Source organism: Somniosus microcephalus, chromosome 31 (assembly GCF_052327205.1).
Source record: "Somniosus microcephalus isolate GS21.2 chromosome 31, FLI_Smic_1.0, whole genome shotgun sequence".
NCBI lineage: Eukaryota > Metazoa > Chordata > Chondrichthyes > Squaliformes > Somniosidae > Somniosus > Somniosus microcephalus.
The window spans coordinates 9081939-9105251 of record NC_141017.1 but is presented as its reverse complement, the minus strand read 5'-3'; the positions used below and the strand labels follow the sequence as shown (position 1 = coordinate 9105251).

At 47.6% G+C, this 23313-nt stretch overlaps 1 protein-coding gene across 1 annotated transcript in view; it reads left to right on the top strand.

The window, feature by feature from the left end:
- Positions 1-23313, top strand: part of LOC147097564 (uncharacterized) — a 67061-nt gene that overhangs the window by 16684 nt on the left and 27064 nt on the right. The window contains exons 7-11 of the mRNA XM_085971407.1: positions 399-473; positions 1183-1254; positions 10534-10608; positions 11302-11373; positions 21642-21793. Coding sequence (XP_085827533.1) covers positions 399-473; positions 1183-1254; positions 10534-10608; positions 11302-11373; positions 21642-21793 — 446 coding nt within the window. The remainder of the gene's footprint in view (positions 1-398; positions 474-1182; positions 1255-10533; positions 10609-11301; positions 11374-21641; positions 21794-23313) is intronic.

The following is a 23313-nucleotide window of genomic DNA, read 5'->3' as shown; positions in this document are numbered from 1 at the left end:
TATCGTGTCCCACATCCCAAGTCTCACTCACTCATCACCCCTGTCCTTACTGAACTACATTGGCTCCAGGTCCCCCAATCCATTCATGGCCCAGCCTTTCCCTATCTCTGTAACCTACTTCAGCCCTAAAACCTGAGCTTTCTCCTTGTCCTCCCTACAATTGTGTTGTGTGTTCAGAACTCTCAAAGGAATACACATCCTCACCTCGTGTGAGGAACATCAAAGTCAACAACAAGCAAGAATAATGATGGTGACAGGACCATTAGCCTATTTACGATATCATTAAACTCCAATCTGGTATCAGAACAGTCTCTTGGCTGCCATTTGTGTACAAACTATTCTAACCTGTGCCACAGTGTGTTTCTGGGTTGGGAGCTAAAGCTGTCTTTCTAATTCAGTTCCACAGGTGTTCAGTGAAATGAAAGCGTCATTGGCCGATTTCAAGATGGAACTTTCCCAGATAAAGAGTAACAGTAAGTGTTAAATGCCAGTCCGGATCTCCAGTTCAAAGGGCTCTCTAGTTTTTCAGATGGTCTGCTCATTCTTCGAGGATTGATCTCCAGTGCATTTCACACTGGAGTGTTTTGCTTGGTTCAAATTTTGAACCAATCAAGTATAAGTGGATTTGATTGGTTCACACTTCCCATCGGCCCATTATAAAAGCACTACAGATTTTTATGCTGTGAACACATTGGGGGAATTCCCAGAGAAGAAAATTAAATAGATAATAAATGAGTGTCCATGTACTGTACAATTAAAATCAATAGAATCTTACAGCACGGAAGGAGGTCATTCAGCCCATCATGTGTGCTGGCTCTCCGGGATTACAACAGTGACTACACTTCAAAAGTACTTCATTGGCTGTAAAGCACTTTGAGACGTCTGGTGGTCGTGAAAGACGCTGTATAAATAATAGTCTTTCTTTCTTTTTTTCCGCCACTATTTCTGGTTGGCCATTCCAGGTCTTAAAAACCATTTGCATAAAACAATTCCTAACCTCTCCCTTCATTGTGTTGCTGATCACCTTCAAATCTTCAGTTAATGCCCTCCAGTTACCAACTCGCCAACCAGTGGAAACAGTTTTGTCTGTTTTCTCCTGTGAAAATCTCTCGTGTTCGAAAGCAAAATTGATCTTGTTCTACAAACAGTGCCACACGATCTCAAGTGTTGTTCCTCTTTCAGTTACAGGAACGTCTGAGGAGACAAGAAGCTCAGTCGCTGAACTTAGGACTGACATTTCACAGCTGAAGGAGAGTAAGTTTAATAACCATCAGTGAGACCTTTGATCTCCAATTATTCATACTGGAAACTATCAGAATGGTGACACTGGGATCGGGTGGATTGATAATACTGCACAGATACTGATCACTGGCTCTGGTTACTACAGACATTTATATTGGTGCACAGAGTGGGATTAAACGGAGTGGATTGAACAGAGTGCTTTATTTGGGAGTTTGGAAAGAGTGGAAATTTGGAGAAGAGGGGGAAGGAGTTGCTGCTTGTTGCCTACGCTACTTGTAGTGCTTTGTGTTACAGGCAGATATTTAATTTCAGTACCCTTAACCTAATCTAGATCAAGTAAGTAGTCAAGAAACTACACTGTAAACTAAGTTACCTAAATACAAATTTAATTAAATAAAACAAGGTCATATTGGGATTGCAGTGCAGGTGGTGTGCCGCAACTGCAGCATGTGGGAGTTAGTGGAGAGCTTTGTGATCCCGGACAACCACGTTTGCAGTAAGTGCCTGCATCTTGAGGAACTTCAGCTCAGAGTTTTTGAGCTGGAGTCTGAGGTACAGACATTGCGGGGCATCAGGGATGGGGAGAGTTACCTGGGCACTTTGATCCAAGAGGCAGTCACACCCCTTAGGTTAGATAGTGGTACAGGTCTGGTTAGTGGTCAGGGACAGGAGGGTGTGATTGCAACTCAGGCAGGTAAGGGAACTCCAGGTACAGTGCTGGAGGAGCCTCAGCCTTTGCCCTTGTCCAACAACTATGAGGTTCTTGCTCCCTGTGTGGATGAGGGAAAAGCCTGCAGGATGGATGAGCAAGCTGACCTGGGTGGGTAAGGCCTCCTGTGCCGACGCCTGTTGGACCTTCTCCGTCTGGCCATGACAGGCACTCTCTCACGGCGTCTCTGAGCCCTCTGAATGCAATGCAGTAAGCCAACTTTTGCACCCATTACAGTCCCCATTAGATGTATCGAATTAATGCTATGGCACTGAAGTTCCGGTTCGGGGCGCACAAAGGGCGTTGCACCATGAAATGACGTCAGGATCAGCGCGCGCAGCTAAGTGGGCACAACAGTTTTGCACCGCCGCTAATTCTTGACTGAAGTTCGCGAGAGGTGCAGATCGCGCCGCGCCCGGGCGCCAGCCGCCTCGCGCCCCGCTTCTCGGCCTCTTAAGGCGCTAGCGGCTGGCGCTAACCACTGAGTTTCTAGGCCCAAGACTTTTACAGATTTATGTAGGAAATCTAAACAATATGATATAAAAGTAACTAACAATAGATGTTTGGAACAATCTTCCACAAATGGCAGTTTATGCTGGGTCAACTGTTAATTTTAAATCTAACCAAAGGTATTAAGGGATTGGGGTAAAGGCAGGTACATGGAGTTAGGTCAGAGATCAGCCACAATCACATTGAGTGGCGGAAAAGGCTCGAGGGGTTAAAAGGCCTCCTCCATTCCTATGTTCCCTTCCCCATCACTAACTCCATCCGATCCATATCGCTAACTTCATCACTTCCCCATCACTAACACCATCCATTCCCCATTTCTAAAACCATCCCATTCCCTTCACTAACTCCACCCGTTCCCCATCACTAAATCCATTCCTTCCCCATCACTAACTCCATCCCTTCCCCATCACTAAATCCATCCCTTCCCCATCACTAAATTCATCACTTCCCCATCACTAACTCCATTGCTTCCACATCATTAAATCCATCCCTTCCCCATCCCGAACACAACCATTTCCCCATCATTAACTCCATCCCTTCCCCATAACTGACTGCATCCCTGCCCCATCACTAACTACATCACTTCCCGATCACTAACTTCATCATTCCCCATCATTAACTCCATTACAGTCCAATCACTAATTCCATCCCTTCCCCATCACTAAATCCATCACTTCCCCATCACTAACTCCATCCCTTCCCCATCATTAAGTCCATCCATGTCCCATCACTAACTCCATCCCTTCCCCATCACTAACTCCATCCCTTCCCCATCACTAATTCCATCCCTTCCCCATCACGAACTCCATCCCTTCCCCATCACTAACTCCATCCCTTCCCCATCACTAACTCCATCCCTTCCCCATCACTAACTCCATCCCTTCCCCATCACAAACTCCATTTCTTCCCATCACTATCTCCATTCCTTCCCCATCACTAACTCCATCCCTTCCCCATCACTAACTCCATCCCTTCCCCATCACTAACTCCATTCCTTCCCCATCACTAACTCCATCCCTTCCCCATCACTAACTCCATCCATTCCCCATCACTAAATCCATCCCTTCCCCATCACAAACTCCATTTCTTCCCATCACTAACTCCATTCCTTCCCCATCACTAACTCCATCCCTTCCCCATCACTAACTCCATCCCATCCCCATCACTAACTGCATCCCTTCCCCATCACAATCTCCATCACTTCCCCATCACTAACTCCATCCCTTCCCCATCACTGACACCATCCCTTCCCCATCACTAAATCCATTCCTTCCCCATCACTAACTCCATCCCTTCCCCATCACTGACTCCATCCCTTCCCCATCACTAACTCCATCACTTCCCCATCACTAAATCCATCACTTCCCCATCACTAACTCCATCCCTTCCCCATCACTTAGTCCATCCATGTCCCATCACTAACTCCATCACTTCCCCATCACTAACTTCATCCCTTCCCCATCACTAACTCCATTCCTTCCCCATCACAAACTCCATCCCTTCCCCATCACTAGCTCCATCCCTTCCCCATCACTAACTCCATCCCTTCCCCATCACTAACTCCATCCCTTCCCCATCACTAACTCCATCCCTTCCCCATCACTAAATCCATCACTTCCCCATCACTAACTCCATCCCTTCCCCATCACTTAGTCCATCCATGTCCCATCACTAACTCCATCCCTTCCCCATCACTAACTCTATCCCTTCCCCATCACTAACTCCATCCCTTCCCCATCACAAACTCCATCTCTTCCCCATCACTAGCTCCATCCCTTCCCCATCACTAACTCCATCCCTTCCCCATCACTAACTCCATCCCTTCCCCATCACTAACTCCCTCCCTTCCCCATCACTAACACCATCCCTTCCCCATTACTAACTCCATCCCTTCCCCATCACTAACTCCATCCCTTCCGCATCACTAACTCCATCCCTTCCCCATCACTAAATCCATCCCTTCCCCATCACTAACTCCATCCCTTCCCCATCACAAACTCCATTTCTTCCCATCACTATCTCCATTCCTTCCCCATCACTAACTCCATCCCTTCCCCATCACTAACTCCATCCCATCCCCATCACTAACTGCATCCCTTCCCCATCACAATCTCCATCACTTGCCCATCACTACATCCATTCCTTCCCCATCACTAACTCCATCCCTTCCCCATCACTGACTCCATCCCTTCCCCATCACTAACTCCATCCCTTCCCCATCACAAAAACCAACCCTTCCCCATCACTAACTCCATCCCTTCCCCATCACAAACTCCATTTCTTCCCATCACTAACTGCATCCCTTCCCCATCACAAACTCCATCCCTTCCACATCACTGACTCCATCCCTTCCCCATTACTAAATCCATTCCTTCCCCATCACTAACTCCATCCCTTCCCCATCACTGACTCCATCCCTTCCCCATCACTAACTCCATCCCTTCCCCATCACTGACTCCATTCCTTCCCCATGACTAACTCCATCCCTCCCCCATCACTGACTCCATCCCTTCCCCATCACTAAATTCATCCCTTCCCCATCACTAACTCCATCCCTCCCGTATCACTAACTCCATCACTTCCCCATCACTAACTCCATCGTTTGCCCATCACTAACTCCATCCTTTCCCCATCACTATCTCCATCATTTCCCCATCAGTAACTCTATCCCTTCACCATCACTTCCCCATCACTAATTCCATCCATTCCCCATCACTAACTCCATCCCTTCCCCATCACGAACTTCATCCCTTCCCCATCCCGAACACAATCATTTCCCCATCATTAACTCCATCCCTTCCCCATTACTGATTGCATCCCTGCCCCTTCACTAACTACATCACTTCCCGATCACTAACTCCATCACTTCCCCATCATTAACTCCATTACGGTCCAATCACTAATTCCATCCCTTCCCCATCACTAAATCCATCACTTCCCCATCACTAACTCCATCCCTTCCCCATCACTTAGTCCATCCATGTCCCATCACTAACTCCATCCCTTCCCCATCATTAACGCCATTCCTTCCCATCACTAACTCCATCACTTCCCCATCACTATCTCCATCCCTTACCCATCAGTAAATCCATCCCTTCCCCATCACTAACTCCATCCCTTCCCCATCACTAACTCCATCCCTTCCCCATCACTAACTCCATCCCTTCCCCATCACTAACTCCATCCCTTCCCCATCACTATCTCCATCCCTTCCCCATCACTAACTCCATCCCTTCCGCAACACTAACTCCATCCCTTCCCCATCACAAACTCCATTTCTTCCCATCACTAACTCCATTCCTTCCCCATCACGAACTCCATCCCTTCCCCATCACTAACTCCATCCCTTCCCCACCACTAACTCCATCCCTTCCCCATTACTAACTCCATCCCTTCCCCATCACTAACTCATCCCTTCCCCATCACGAACTTCATCCCTTCCCCATCACTAAATCCATCCCTTCCCCATCACTAACTCCATTCCTTCCCCATCACTAACTCATCCCTTCCCCATCACAAACTCCATCCCTTCCCCATCACTAAATCCATCCCTTCCCCATCACTAACTCATCCCTTCCCCATCACTAACTCCATCCCTTCCCCATCACTAAATCCATCCCTTCCCCATCACTAACTCCATTCCTTCCCCATCACTAACTCCATCCCTTCCCCATCACTAACTCCATCCCATTCCCATCACTAACTGCATCCCTTCCCCATCACAATCTCCATCCCTTCCCCATCACTAACTCCACCCTTTCCCCATCTATAACTCCATCCCTTCCCCATCACTAAATCCATCCCTACCACATCACTAACTCCATCGAAGTTACCATCACTAACTCCATCACTTCCCCCTCACTAACCCCTTCCCATACCCATCACCAACTCCATCCCTTCCCATCACTTAATCCATCCCTGTCCCATCACTCACTCCATCCCTTCCCCATCACTAACTCCATCCTTCCCTCATCAGTAACTCCATCCCTTCCCCATCAGTAACACCATCCCTTCCCCATCATTAACTCCATCAATTCCCCATTATTAACTCCATCCCTTCCCAATCACTATCTCCATCCCTTCCCCATCACTAACTCCATCCCTTCCCCATCACTAACTCCTTCCCTTCCCCATCAGTAACTCCATCCCGTCCCCATCACTATCTCCATCCCTTCCCCATCACTAATTCCATCCCTTCCCCATCAGTAACTCCTTCCCTTCCCCATCACTAAATCCTTCCCTTCCCCATCACTAACTCCATCCCTTCCCCATCACTGACTCCATCCTTTCCCCATCACTAACTCCATTCCTGCCCCATCAGTAACTCCATCCCATCCCCATCACTAATTCCATCACTTCCCCATTACTAACTCCAAACCATTCCATCACTAACTCCATCCCTTCCCCATCACTAACTCCATTCCTTCCCCATCACTAAAACCATCCCTTCCCCATCACTAACTCGGTCCCTTCCCCATCACTAACTCCATCCCTTCCCCATCACTAACTCCATCCCTTCCCCATCACTAACTCCATCCCTTCCCCATCACTAACTCCATCTCATCCTCATCATTAACTCCATCTCTTCCTCATCACTAACTCCATCCCTGCCCCATCACTAACTCCATCCCTTCGCCATTACTAAATCCATTCCTTCCCCATCACTAACATGATCCCTTTTCCAACATGAGATCCATCCCTTCCCCACCACTACATCCATTCCTTCCGCATCACCATCTCCATTTCTTCCCCATCACTAACTCCATCCCAGTCCCATCACTAAACCCATCCCTTCCCCAACACTAACACCATCACATCCCCATCACCAACACCATCCCTTCCCCATGACTGACTCCATGCCTTCCCCATCACTAAATCCATCCTTTCCCCAACAATAACACCATCACATCCCCATCACCAACACCATCCCTTCCCCATGACTGATTCCATGCCTTCCCCATCACGAACTCCATCCCTTCCTGATCACTAACTCCATCCCTTCACCTTCACTATGTCCATCCCTTCCCCACCAATAAATCCAACACTTCCCCATCACTAACACCATCACTTCCCCATCACTAACTCCTTCCGTTACCCATCACTAACTCCGTCCCTTCCCCATCACTAACTCCATTCCTTCCCCATCACTAACTCCATCCATTCCCCATCACTAACTCCATGCCTTCCCCATTATTAACGCCATCCCTTCCCCATCATTAACTCCATCCTTTCCCCATAACTAACTCCATCCCTTCCCCATCACTGACCACATCCCTTCCCCATCACTAAATCCGTCCCTTCCCCAACACTGAGTCTATCACTTCCCCATCACTAACTCCAAACCATCCCATCACTAATTCCTGCTCTTCCCCATAACTAACTCTTTCACTTCCCCATCACTAACTCCATCCCTTCCCCATCACTAACTCCATTCCTTCCCATCACTAACTCCATCCCTTCCCCATCACGAAATCCATCCCTTCCCCATCATTAACTCCATCCCTTCCCCATCACTAACTCCTTCGCTTCCCCATCACTAACTCCATCCCATCCCCATCACTAATTCCATCCCTTTCCCATCACTAATTCCATCCCTTCCCCATCACTTACTCCATCCCTGTCCCATCACCAAATCCATCCTTTCCCATCACTTACTCCATCCCTGTCCCATCACTCACTCCATCCCTTCCCCATCACTAACTCCATCCCTTCCCCATCATTAACTCCATCCCTTCCCCATCATTAACTCCATCCTTCCCTGGTCATTAATTCCATCCCTTCCCCATCATTAACTCCATCCCTTCCCCATCACTATCTCCATCACTTCTCCATCAGTAACTCCATCCCTTCCCCATCACGAAATCCATCCCTTCCCGTGCACTAAATCCATCCCTTCCCCATCATTGCCAAAATCCTTGTGAGGCATCAAGCTTTGTAAAGTATCTGGCACCTGACATTTCACTGGTGATTCCTTCTCGCTTGGGAATCTGGTAGTGTTCACGTTTTATGTTTGCATTTAAGTCCTTTGGATCCATGCATATTCTTAAGATCATTGTTCTTTTTCTTTACACATACCATGGAGTTAACCCAGTCTGTTGGCTCTTCAACTTTCCTGATGACTCCTAGTGTGGTCATTCTGTCCAGTTCATTCTTGAGCCGGTCACGCAGGGGTGCTGGAACTCTACGTGGAGCATGTACCACTGGCTGAGCATCCTCCTTTAGCTGGATCTTGTAAGTGAATGGTAGAACTCCAAATTCTTTGAACACATCTTGGAAATTATTCACTACAGAATCCATCGAGTCATCTGGTCTGCTTATGGCACAGTTTATACGGTAGACTCTCTTGACCAGTTCTAAGTCCTCACAAGCTTTGTCACCCAGTAGTGAATCAAGTCTTTCAGCCACAACAGAAAACATGAGGTGATGCACTTTGTCTTTGACTGTCACTTTAAGTCTGCATACACCTAAGCTATCTATTTTCTGTCCATTATAGTCCTTCAGTAGTACTGACTTTTTCTGTATTTTGGGCTTTACTTTCATATTGTTAATGTCACTCATACTGATTAAGTTTGCTTTTGCCCCAGTGTCTAGTTTCAAGGTAACTAATGCTCCATTTACCTGCAGTGGGATCATCCATTTGTCCTCTTTTACTGCATTAACTTTATGTTCAGCATTGTCCATTTCTGAGGGCTGCACATTTTCTGTATCCTTTTTGATATTGTCACATGACACCATTCCTACAAAAAATGTCTCACTTAAATCAGTGTCCTCAATTACATTAACTCATTGCCCTTTCTTAGTTTGTACTTTTGAAAAGCATTGTTTGGCAAAGTGATTCTTTCCATTACACTTTGTGCACATTTTTCCAAACGCTGGGCATTGTCTTAACTGGTGTTTGTAACCACAGCATTAACAATTAAAAATTTCACCCTCCGATTGCTTTTCATTTCTGTTCTGCCCACGTTTCTTCCCCTTGTAGGACACAGCACTGACAGCAGCATTATCACTCATTACAATCGCATCATTATTGATTTCACTGAAAGTCTTCACGTGCTTTCGAGCTATCTCGCTGGCTTGGCATATTTTCACTGCATTTTCCAAATTTAGTTCAGTTTCTCTCAACAGACGTTCCCTGACTTTTTTATCATGAATACCAAACACAATCTGGTCACGAATCATGGATGATTTCAGCTCAGAGAAATTACATGTCTGTGCTTTCAGTTTCAGATCAGTTATAAAGCTATCAAAAGTCTCATTTTGCTGCTGTGTCCTTGAACAGAACATGTATCTTTCATAGGTCTCATTCTTTTTGGGAGAGCAATGTGCATCAAATTTTTTTAGCACATCTTCCAATTTTTCTCTGTTCTCCTCTGGATTAAATACAAATGTATTAAATACCTCTATCACCTGTGGGCCTGCAACCGTAAGCAGCAATGCTATCTTCCTTGCGTCTGGCTTCGTACCGAATCTGATGGCTGCAATGTAGAGTTCGAATTGTTGTTTAAGAGTCTGCCACTTCTAGTCGGTATTTCCTGTGAATTTCAAATGCTCTGGTGGCTTCAAATTCTCCATGTCGCTTTTCACAATTTTCAGCAGATCTTCACCATCCTGGTACCATCTTATGTTCATTAATAAATAGACATTCTTATTATGAACACAGCTAGCTTTTGCTAGACACTTTTATTGAGCACATGTGGACTAGGTACAGTATCTGTAGAGGCATCCATCTTGACTGCTGCCTTGTGGTTAGCCTAGTGCCTCATGGGTAATGTAGTCTTAATATATATACAACTATATACAGCTCTACACAGCTCTACGGCTCCACCTAGTGTCCACTATAGAATGACATGTTATTGATCATTTCAACATCCTCACCTCGTGTAAGAGGAAACATCAAAGTCAACAGCAAGAAAGAATAATGATGGTGATAGGACCATTAGCCTATTTACAGTGTCATTAAACTCCAATCTGGTATCAGAACAGCCTCTTAGCTGCCATTTGTGTACAAACTATTCTAACCTGTGCCACGGTGTGCTTCTGGGTTGAGAGCTAAAGCTGTCTTTCTATTTCAGTTCCACAGATGTTCAGTAAAATGGAAGCGTCATTGGCCGATATCAAGATGGAACTTTCCCAGATAAAGAGTAACAGTAAGTGTTAAATGCCAGTCAGGATCTCCAGTTCAAAGGGCTCTCTAGTTTTTTCAGACGGTCTGCTCATTCTTCGAGGATTGATCTCCAGTGCATTTGACACTGGAGTGTGTTTTGATTGGTTGAGCCAATCAAGTATAAGTGGATTTGATTGGTTCACATTTCCCATGGACCCATTATAAAAGCACTACAGATCTTTATGCTGTGAACACATTGGGGCAATTCCCAGAGAAAATTAAATAGATAATTAATGAGTTTCCATGTACTGTATAATTAAAATCAATAGAATCTTACAGCACGGAAGGAGGTCATTCAGCCCATCACGTGTGCCCGCTCTCTGAGAGAGTTGTCCACTTTGTCTCTTTCACCTGCCCTTTCTCTGTACCCTTCTAAATTTTCGATTTGAAATATCTAACCAAGTCCCTTCTGATCTGGATTCAGCTTCCACCATTATTTCTGGTCGGCCATTCCAGGTCTTAACAACCGTTTGCATAAAACAATTCCTAACCTCTCCCTTCATTGTGTTGCTGATCATCTTCAAATCTTCAGTTGATGCCCTCCAGTTACCAACTCACCAACCAGTGGAAACAGTTTTGTCTGTTTTCTCCTGTGAAAATCTCTCGTGTTCGAAAGCAAAATTGATCTTCTTCTACAAACAGTGCCACACGATCTCAAGTGTTGTTCCTCTTTCAGTTACAGGAACGTCTGAGGAGACAAGAAGCTCAGTCGCTGAACTTAGGACTGACATTTCACAGCTGAAGGAGAGTAAGTTTAATAACCATCAGAGGGACCTTTGATCTCCAATTATTCATACTGGAAACTATCAGAATGGTGACACTGGGATCAGGTGGATTGATAATACTGCACAGATACTGATCACCGGCTCTGGTTACTAACTACATTTGTGTCTGGTGTGATCAACAAACAATTCTGAACAGTGATAAGGAGATGTGGCTTCTAATCTTTAAAAAACACCAGACTCTTACAGATTTACATATCGGTACAGTTGCTGTACTTTTTGTTTAGAAGGTACTGGAGGGGCTGACACTGGTGCAGGGAGTGTGTTGGTATGGCTGTACATTCTGCTATTGTAGCGCTACTGCTACACATTTCAGCACCAGGGGATTTGGATGACAGAGGACAGACAGGGTCTAGCTGTGTAAGGGGCCCTAGAGGCTACACTACTTTGTCGCAACTTAATCCTCTGACACTTGTGACTCATCTGACTGTGGGCCTTTACATTCTGTTAAGGAGGCCCTGGCTTCATTGGAGCCAGAACTACATGGAGAAGAGCATCACGATGACCTGCACTCAGAGGACTCCTCAGTGACTGCTGCAAGGAGCATCAGAGCGCATCTCGTCACTGAAGTCCTCTCTTCTGTAATACTCTGTCTACCTTTGAAACCAGAGCCTGACCTCCTTCTCCCCCACTTTCAGATTAAGGCAATTCCCTCAATACACAAACCATCCTACAGCATGACAACATGTTAGACCTCTTTGCCCCTAAAGCAGCAAGCCAATACTCATCACATGAGTGAATGTCTGCAACAAATGAGTGGAAGCTGAGGGCCAGTATTGGAAAAGGCCATTGGTTGCTCCTGCTCTATTGAAGGGTCATGGGACTGAGGTGGCCCTCCTGTCGTGGCGGCTTGTTCCTGGAATGGAGACGCTGCTGGCTGTATCTCTGGATCTCGGTCCTGGGGAGCCTTGTCTCACCTCCCATGTCTGGCCTGGTGCTCTGAGGGGGGAGGCCAAGGCCTGGCATGTGCTGCTGTCCTGAGAGACAATAGGATCAGACAGGGGGATTCCAGCTGTCCCATTCCACAGGGACCTGGATCTGTCACCCCATTGATCAGCGGAATGAATGGTGTAATGGTAGCTCTGAGACCCTGAAAACCCTGAGAGACAGCAGCCTGTATCACAGCCCCCATGGTCTGGAAGCTGCTATGCAGAGTGATGTCTATTCTCTCTCCTACTGCCACCAGAGCTGTAGGCTGTGCCTCTGCAGAGGAGGAGGCACAGACTAGCCCCTGACTGCTTCTTAGCTGGGGATATACTGCAGGATCCAGTGATGCTGCCACTCGCTCCACTGGTGCCTGTAAGGAAGATAAAGCTTCCTTGATGTTGTCGTAAAGCAGAGACTAGGAACTGTGGAGGAGCGAAGGGCTTTGGGTGTCCATGTATGTAAATCACTGAAAGCTAGTGCACAGGTACAACAAGTAATCATCAAGGCTAATGGGACATTGGCCTTTGTCTCAAGGGGTTGGAATATAAAGAGGAAGAAGTTATGCATCAGTTGTGCAGAGCATTGGCCAGATCCCATCGGGAGGACTGCGTTCATCCTGGGCAGTGCACCTCAGTAAGGCTATATTGTCCTTGGAAGGGGTGCAGCACAGATTCACCAGGATGAGACTGGGGCTTAAAAGGTTAAATTATGTGGACAGGTTGCATAAACTTGGTTTGCACTCTCTTGAGTTTAGAAGGTTGAGGGGTGATCTAATTGAGGTGTTTAAGATGATAAAGGGATTCGATAAGGTAGATACAGATAAACTAGGGTCCACTGGGGAACACCACTTGTCACATCCTGCCAATCAGAGTATGTACCCATTATCCCCACACTCTGTCCCCTACCTCCGACCGATTTCCAACCAAGTCAAAAGGCTAACTCCAATTCCGTGCACTCTCATTTTTGCATCATCTCTTGTGATGAACCTTATCGAATTCCTTCTGGAACTCCATATAAATAACATCCATAGACACTCCTTTATCTACCTTATTAGTGACCTCATTAAAAAATGTAACTGGTCAGTCAGACATGACTTGCCCTTAACAAAACCATGCTGGCTCTCTCATATCAGCTCATAATTGGTCAAGTGCTCAGTCACTCTATTCTTAGTGACAGATTCTCATCGCTTCCCCACAATGGATGTTCTTCATTCTCTGACTTGTGAATCAGAAGCTGTGACTGATCAATGACAGGAGGCCATTCAAGTAACCAGTGGGTCTGCAGACAGGACAGTCTCACCAACCTGAAGCTGACAGCTCTCCTCCAACGGCTGCATCTCCCACTGCCTCCCTGCTGTGTCTGCCCAGGAGATACAGAGCTTCCTCCTCATGGCTGCTGAGGGCTCTGAGGAATGCTGGCCATTCCTCCCTCTGTGATGCTTCAATGCAAAGAATAAATATGAGCACAACCAGAGGCAAAGATTTCAACATGCTGCAGACTAATTCACAAGGGTCCCGACGTTAACGGGGAGGCGGGGAAAGTGTGGGGGAGCGTGGTGGCGCGGGGGGGATACTGAGTAGTGTAGAGGAACAGAGGGACCTTGGAGTGCATGTCCACAGATCCCTGAAGGTAGCAGGACAGATAGGTAAGGTGGTTAAGAAGGCATACGGGATACTTTCCTTTATTAGCCGAGGCATAGAATATAAGAGCAGGGAGGTTATGCTTGAACTGTATAAAATGCGAGTTAGGCTGCAGCTAGAATACTGCGTACAGTTCTGGTCACCACATTACAGGAAGGATATGATTGTGCTAGAGAGGGTACAGAGAAGATTTACAAGGCTGTTACCAGGAGTGGAGAATTTTAGCTAGGAGGAAAATTGGATAGGCTGGGGTTGTTTGCTTTGGAGCAGAGGAGGCTGAGGGGAGCCTTAATTGAGGTGTATAAAGTTATGAGTGGCCTAGATAGAGTTATTTTTTTATTCATTCATGGGATATGGGCATCGCTGGCAAGGCCAGCATTTATTGCCCATCACTAGTTGCCCCTGAGAAGGTGATGGTGAGCTGCCTTCTTGAACCACTGCAGTCCATATGGTGAAGGTACTCCCACAGTGCTGTTATGGAGGGAGTTCCAGGGTTTTAATCCAGTGATGATGAAGGAACGGCAATATAATTCCAAGTCAGGATGGTGTGTGACTTGGAGGGGAAATTGGAGTTGGTGGTGTTCCCATGCGCCTGCTGCCCTTGAAAACTTCTAGGTGGAAGAGGTCGCGGGTTTGCGAGGTGCTGCTGATGAAGCCTTGGCAAGTTGCTGCAGTGCCATCTTGTAGCAGCCACGGTATGCCGGTGGTGGAGGGAGTGAATGTTTAAGGTGGTGGATGGGGTGCCAATCATGCAGGCTGCTTTGTCTTGGATGGTGTTGAGCTTCTTGAGTGTTGTTGGAGCTGCACTCATCCAGGCAAGTGGAGAGTATTCCATCACACTCCTGACGTGACCCTTGTAGATGGTGGAAAGGCTTTGGGGAGTCAGGAAGTGAGATACTCACTGCAGCATACCCACCCTCTGACCTGCTCTTGATACTACAGTATTTATGTGGCTGGTCCAATTAATTTCTGGTCAATGGTGAACCACAGGATATTGATGGTGGGGAATTCGGCGCTGGTAATGCCGTTGAATATCAAGGGGCTGTGGTTAGACACTTGCTTGTTGGAGATAGTCATTGCCTGGCACTTGTGTGGCAAGAATGTTACCTGCCACTTATCAGCCCAAGCCTGAATGTTGTCCACAGGTCTTGCTGCATGTGGGCATGGACTGCCTCATTATCTGATGAGTTGCGAATGGCACTGAACACTGTGCAGTCATCAGCGAACATCCCCACTTCTGACCTTATGATGGAGGGAAGGCCATTGATGAAGCAGCTGAAGATGGTTAGGCCTAGGACATGCCCTAAGGAACTCCTGCAGCGATGTCCTGGGGCTGTGATGATTAACCTCCAACCACCACAATCATCATCTTTTGTGCTAGGTATGACTCCAGCCAGTGGAGTGTTTTCCCCCCATTCCCCATTGATTCAGTTTTACTAGGGCTCCTTGATGCCACACTCAGTGTCTTGATGTTGACATCAATGTTTGGACCAAGGTAGTAATGCGGTCTGGAGCGGAGTGGTCCTAGCAGAACCTAAACTGGGCATCAGTGAGCAGGTTATTGGTGATTAAATGCTGCTTGATAGCACTGTCGACGACACCTTCCATCACTTTGCTGATGATTGAGAGTAGACTGATGTGGGGTAATTGGCCGGATTGGATTTGTCCTGTTTGTGTGGACAGGACAAACCTGGGCAGTTTTCCACATTGTCAGATAGATGCCAGTGTTATAGAGTGGATAGGAAGGACCTATTTCCCTTAGCAGAGAGGTCAATAACCAGGGGTCATAGATTTAACGTAATTGGTAGAATGTTTGGAGGGGAATTGAGGTGAACTTTTTTCACCCAGAGGGTGGTGGGGTCTGGAACTCACTGCCTGAAAGGGTGGTAGAGGCAGAAACCCTCATCACATTTAAAAAGTACTTGCATAAGCACTTGAAGTGCTGTAACCTACAGGGCTATGGACCAAGAGCTGGAAAGTGCGATTACGCTGGATAGCTCTTTTTCGGCCAGCACATGGGCCGAATGGCCTCCTTCTGTGCCGTAAATTTTTATGATTCTATGAAAACCCAGCAAGGCCCCACTTAAATGAAAGTTTACAGACTCCCACCTGACAGCCGGCCAAATTGGCAGCTTGGCTGGCAGAGCAGGAGCGGGAATCTGCGGATGGCCTGAAGGGGTGTTCAGGAGCAGGAGCAAAGCTAGAGTCAGCACAGAAGAGGTTGCTGGCTATCCGGGCGATGGCACATGTGGCCCCTTTAAGCTCTGGAAATTCCCACAGGTCCCCAGTAGCTCATGAAGGTATTGCCGCGATCGGGAGGGGAGGAACTGGATGCGATTGAGAAGTGGGGGTCTGGCTGTGATCGGAGGGAGGTGGGACCACGGTGCAATGAAGGCCTAAATTTCCTAGTGAGGCCTGGAGGAGCAGTCCAGCCCCACAAGGAAACCTGAAAAATTAAATTAAAACTTCACTTCTGAGCCTCTTCTTGCCCAGGTATGTTTTGTTCAGGAACCGGCTCCAGGTTTTGCCCAGGATCCGGCTCCAGGCTTGGCTCAGGATCTGGCTCCAGGTTCTGCCCAGGTTCCGGCTCCAGCTTTTTTCCAGGATCCGGCTCCAGGTTTGGCCCAGGATCCGGCTCCAGGTTATGCTCAGGCTCCGGTCCAGGTTCTGGCCAAGGATCTGGCTCCAGGTTTGGCCAAGCATCCGGCTCCAGGTTTTGCTCAGGATATGGCTCCAGATTTTGACTGGGATCTGGCTCCAGGTTTTTACCCAGAATCCGGCTCCAGGTTTTGCCCTGATTTTTGTTCTTCAGTTCATAGAAACATAGAAACATAGAAGATAGGAGCAGGAGTAGGCCATTCGGCCCTTCGAGCCTGCTCCGCCATTCAATGAGATCATGGCTGATCATCCAAATTCATTACCCTGTCCCTGCCTTCTCCCCATATCCCTTGATCCCTTTAGCCTCAAGAAATATATCCAACTCTTTCTTGAATATATTTAATGAACTGGCCTCCACCGCCCTGTGTGGCAGAGAATTCCACAGTTTCACCACTCTCTGGGTGAAGAAATTCCTCCTCATTTCAGTCCTAAATGGCTTACCCCTTATCCTTAGACTATGACCCCTGGTCCTGGACTCCCCAGTCATCCGAAACATCCTTCCTGCATCTAGTCTGTCCAGACCTGATAGAATTTTATAGGTTTCGATGAGATCCCCTCTCAATCTTCTAAACTCCAGTGAGTATAAGCCCAATCGACACAATCTCTCCTCATACGTCATTCCTGCCATCCCAGGTATCAGCCTGGTGAATCTTCGCTGCACTCCCTCCATGGCAAGAACGTCCTTCCTCAGGTAAGGTGACCAAAACTGCACACAATACTCAAGGTGCGGTCTCACCAAGGCCCTGTACAACTGTAGCAAGACACCCTTATTCCTGTACTCAAACCCTCTTGCTACGAAGGCCAACATACCATTTGCCTTCTTAACCGCCTGCTGCACCTGCATGCTTACCTTCAGCGACTGGTGCACCATAACACCCAGGTCTCTTTGCACTTCCCCTTCTCCCAATCTATTGCCATTGAAATAATAATCTGCCTTCCTGTTTTTGCCACCAAAGTGGATAACCTCACATTTATCCACATTATAGTGCATTTGCCATGTTTCTGCCCAATCACCCAACCTGTCCAAATCGTACTGGAGTTTCACGACATGCTCCTCACAGCTTACCCTCCCACCCAGCTTTGTGTCGTCTGCAAATTTGGAGATACAGGTAGACTATCCTTTATCCGAACTTCCGAAAACCGGAAACCTCTAAATACCGAAAGTTTTTTCGTTCAGCGTAAGTCGTGCGCACGACATGACCAGAGTGGCGCATGACTTACGCTGAGCAGGGCAGAGGGTCACAGAGTTCCCTCCTGGGCAGGAGATTGCAGGCCGAGCCAGGCAGTGTGAAGGAGGTACCGGGAGAGTGAACCCAACAATACAGCGGCCGGTCCGATAGCTGCAGTGGCCCTTCCGATATTCTTTTCTCCCCCGACCTGACCCACGGCCTGTCCGATATTCTTTTCTCCCCCCCCCACACCCGATTCGACCCGACCCCCGACCCGTCCAATATTCTTTTCTCCCGACCCGACCCGAACCGCGGCCCGTCCGATATTCTTTTCTCCCCCCTGACCCCACCCGGGCCCCCCCCGACCCCGACCCCCCCCGACCCAACCCCCCCCGACCCCGACCCCCCCGACCCCCCCCAACCCCCCCCCCGGACACCCCCGACCCCGACCCCCCCGACCCCGACCCCCCCGGACCCCCCGACCCCGACCTGAACCGCGGCCCATCCGATATTCTTTTCTCCCCCCCCCACCCGACCTGATTTGCGTGCCAGCTTAGTAGGAGTCAGCCGATATCCGGCTTTCCAGAGAAGCAGGAAGGGGAATGAGACACAGAACAGTTGCAAGAGGTAGCCTTAACTTTTAAAATTTATATTAAATACAAATTTCCCAGTCTTATAATAATACCTTCTGAAATCCGAAAAATTCCGAAATCCGAAACTCAGCTGGTCCCAAGGCTTTCGGATAAGGGATAGTGTACCTGTATTACATCCAATTCCCTCGTCCAGATCATTAATATATATTGTGAACAGCTGGGGTCCTAGGACCGATCCTTGCGGTACCCCACTAGTCACTGCCTGCCACTCGGAAAATGACCCGTTTATTCCAACTCTTGGCTTTCTGTCCGCCAACCAGTTCTCTATCCAAGTCAATACCTTGCCCCCAATCCCATGTGCCTTAATTTTGCATGCTAATCTCTTATGTGGGACCTTATCGAAAGCCTTCTGAAAGTCCAAATACACCACATCCACTGGTTCTCCCTTATCTATTTTACCAGTTACATCCTCAAAAACCCATACAGCATCATTTTTCAATTCAATTTTTATTTGCCATATGTAACCAGTACAAGTACAATTACAATGGAATGCTTACTCCCCGTAGGGACGCGTCAGCGATTCATACAGCACCACGTTCAGAAAGTCAATACAATGGCTTCCCGTGGCAGTGAGAGGACGATGTCCCTCAGCCGCTCCGTCCTCCTCGTCACTGCGGCCTCCTCCTCACTGTTGCCGGCTCCAAGTGGTGGCCTGCTATCCCACTCACAATCTGACCTCTGGCCGCCATGCCCGGCTCCCCTCCTCCCAGTCGGACTGCGAGCTTCCCGCCATGGAGCTGCCGGCCGACGTGCTGCAGCGGGTCATCGTGGCTGCTGCTGCTGCTCATTGCGCTGCGCTGCCTTCGCCCGACTCGACGAACACATCGTCGGGATGTGAATGCTCTGGTCGCCGCGGCCTCCTCCTCACCGTCGCCGGCTCCACGGTCCGATGGCCCGGGCCTGCTTCTCCCTCTCACGGTTCGGCCTCTGGCCGCCATGCTCGGCTCCCCTCCTCCCAGTCAGAATTCCTTCCCGCCGAGGAGCTGCCGGCCGACGTGCTCCAGCGGGTCGACGTGGCCGCTGCTGCTGCTCACCGCGCTGCGCTGCCTCTGCCCGACTACCTCGCTCCGGTTGCGGGAATGAGTGGCGAGAGCTGGCCGCCCGAAGCAGGGAGAGCGCGCTCAGCACCGGACTGTCTCGGCCACCATCTTGACTTTGATGATCCTTCTAACATATTATCCCCCTCACAGCTGTAATTGTTTCTTTAAACAATATTGTGACACCCCTACGATGATAGCAAAATACTGCAGATGCTGGAAATCCGAAATAACAACAGAAAATGCTGGAAACGCTCAGCAGGCCATGCAACATCCGTGGAGAGAAAATTGAGTCAACTTTTCGGGTGAACCCTTTGTCAAGACTAAAGAAGCACAGGAAATGAAATAGATTAAGAGGCCAGGCTGTGACACCCCTCCTTTTTTATCCCTCTATCTCATTTGAAAATCCTGTAACCAGGAATGTTGAGCTGCCATTCCTGCCCTTCTTTCAGTCATTTATCAGTAATAGCTATGATATCATACTTCCACATGTCTATCTGTCCCCTCAGCTCATCTGCCTTATTCACTAGACTCCTTGCATTGAAGTATATACCATTAAGCACTGACAAACTCTTTTGTTGTCTATTTACTACCATTTGTTTCCTCTGCCTTCCAAATTCACTTACTAATTCATAGAATGGTTACAGCACAGAAGGAGGCCACTTGGCCTGTTGAGCCCGTGCCAGCTCTCTGCAAGAGCACTTCAGCTCGTCCCACTCCCCCGCCCTTTACCCGTAACCCTGCAAAAATTTTTCCTTCAGGTACTTATCCAACTCACTTTTAAAAGCCACGATTGAGCCTGCCTCCACCACCCTTTCAGGCAGTGCATTCCAGATCCTAACCACTCACTGTGTAAAAATGTTTTTCCTCATGTTGCCTTTGGTTCTTCTGCCAATCACCATAAATCTGTGTCCTCTGGTTCTTGACCCTTCTGCCAATGGGAACAGTTTCTCTCTCTCTACTCTGTTCAGACCCCTCATGATTTTGAACACCTCTATCAAATCTCCTCTCAACCTTCTCTGCTCTAAGGAGAACAACCCCAGCTTCTGTAGTCTATCCATGTAACTGAAGTTCCTCATCCCTGGAATCATTCTCATAAATCTTTTCTGCACCCTCTCACATCCTTCCCAAAGTGCGGTGTCCAGAATTGGACACAATACTCCAGTTGAGGTCGAACCAGTGTTTTATAAAGGTTCATCATAACTTCCTTGCTTTTGTATTCTATGCCTCTATTTATGAAGCCCAGAATCCCGTATGCTTTTTTAACTGCTTTCTCAACCTGCCCTGCCACCTTCAATGAGTTGTGCACACATACCCCCAGGTCTCTCTGTTCGTGCACCCCCTTTAGGATTGTACCCTTTAGTTTATATTGCCTCTCCTCGTTCTTCCTACCAAAATGTATCACTTTGCACTTTCTGCATTATATTTCATCTGCCACATGTCCGCCCATTCCACCAGCCTGTCTATGTCCTCTTGAAGTCTATCACTATCCTCCTCACTGATCACTGTACTTCCAAGTTATGTGTCATCTGCAAATTTTGAAATTGTTCACTTTAACCCGTCATTAACATATAATAGGAGAAGCAGTGGTCCTAATACCGACCCTTGGGGAACACCACTGTATAACTTCCTCCAGTCCGAAAAGCAACCGTTCACAACTACTCTCTGTTTCCTGTCATTTAGCCAATTTTGTATCCGTGCTGCCACTGTCCCTTTTATTCCAGGGGCTTGAACATTGCTGGCAAGCCTATTATGAGGCACTTTATCAAATGCCTTTTGGAAGTCCATGTACACCACGTCAACTGCATTGCCCTCATCAACCCTCTCTGTTACCTCACCAAATAAATTAACCCAGAAAAGTCAATCAAGTTAGTGCCTTCCATTTTTAGTTTGCATTCTCTCCCTTCTGAATCTATGCTCAGGTACCCATCCCCCTGCCAAGCTAGTTTAAACCCTCTCCAAAAGCAATAGCAAACCCCCCACGAAGATATTGCTTCTGGTCCTGTTGAGGTGCAACCCAGCCAGCTTGTACAGGTCCCACCTCCCGCAGAACCAGTCCCAATGACCCAGGAATCTAAAGCCCTCCCTTGTGCACCATCTCTCCAGACATGCATTGATCTGTTCTATCCTCCTATTTCTTTACTTCACAGATCTGCCTTGTTTGCTGAATCCTGACCATTGGCGCCCATTCAAGCAAAAACTTTATTATTTTTCATCAAGTAAAACAACTTGGGATGAAGCCCAGGAATCCTGTAAATCAAGGAATGCCAATCTTGTTGTCATTAACAGTGATGAGGAGCAGGTAGGAGCTATCTGTTTATTATATTCACTGGCTGTCATATTTCAGTCTCATTTACGGCAGATCGTTTGTTACAGTTGTTAATCCTACATTGTAAATAATGGGCTGAAATTGCTGGGGGTTCGCGCTAGTAATGATGCATTCATGGCGTACACCATTATTTCAATGTAAAGAATCCAGCAAATAATAGCACAACTGAGATTGACCATCAGGTGCAACCTTCATAATTTGCTGGATCATTTGTGAAACTTTGTTAAAGGTTTGTTCACGCCACTCAGGCCACGGCGATCGCCAATTTGTTGGATTCACGCCTGGATCTCTCTTCTGGTCCAATACATCAAATACATTCCCATTTATCCCATAATCTAAATCAACCAATGCCACTGGGATAAATCTCATAACCTTACATTTCTCTGTATTAAACTGCATCTGCCATTTGTCTGCCCACTGATCGAGCTTGTCAAGATATTTTTGAATTTGTGCGCATTGATTATCATCATTTTCCTCCTCTTAATTTGGTACTGTCTGCAAAGTTGGACACTTTGGACACAATTCCTCCCTCAAAATCATTTAGAAAAATTCCAAACAACAGTGGCCCCAACACTGAACCTGCTGGCATCCACCGGTAACTGGCTGCCAACCAGATACCTGTCCATCCACTACTACTCATTGTTGTCTACCCACCATTTGCCATTCCATTTTAGTACATTCCCATCCATCCCATGGCCTTGGACCTAATGTAGTAGCCTATTCCGTGTCAAAGGCCTTTGTCATATCCAAGTAGATAACATCCATGGCCTCTCCTATCTACTAGGTCTGCCATCTGCTAAAAGAATGTCAATAAATTAGTCAAGCATAACATCCCACTCCTAAAACCATGCTGACTATCTTGGATTGTGTCTTGCCCCTCAAGATACTCCCTTATGTTATCACTCATAATACATTCAGACACTTTCCCAACAATGGAAGTAGGACTTACATGTCTATAATAGAGGTGGTGCTTCACCCCATTGCTTGGAGATTTTAGCCACGTTTGCTATTTACCAGTCCTCTGGGATTTAGCCTGAATCCAGCAAACTCTGAAAAATATTTATAGTAGACTCAGAAATGTGTGAGCCAATTCCAGTGTGCTAGACATATAGGCTTGATATTAGCTCGGAGGTTGGGAGGAACCGGGGTGGGGGGGTGCTGTTTTGCTTTCGGGAAACCAGGAAGAACGGGTTTCCCCCAGACTTTGCCGAATTTAACGGCAGAGCCTTATTAACATTTTTTGTCTCAGTTTCCTGGCCGCAGCCCGCTAGGTTGAGAGGCTGCATGTCGGGCGGGATGGCCTGCGGCACCAGGCCACAGCCGGGGAGTGGAGAGGAGGGAGGGAGGGATCGTGGGTCGGTGGCCGTGGATCGATCGGGAAGTCGGAGACATTGGGGGGGCTGGAGACACATTGTGGGGGTGGGGGTGGGACGCGGAATCATAGTTGGGGGTGGGCATCAGTGGGGGCGCAGACACATTGGGCAGTATTATGT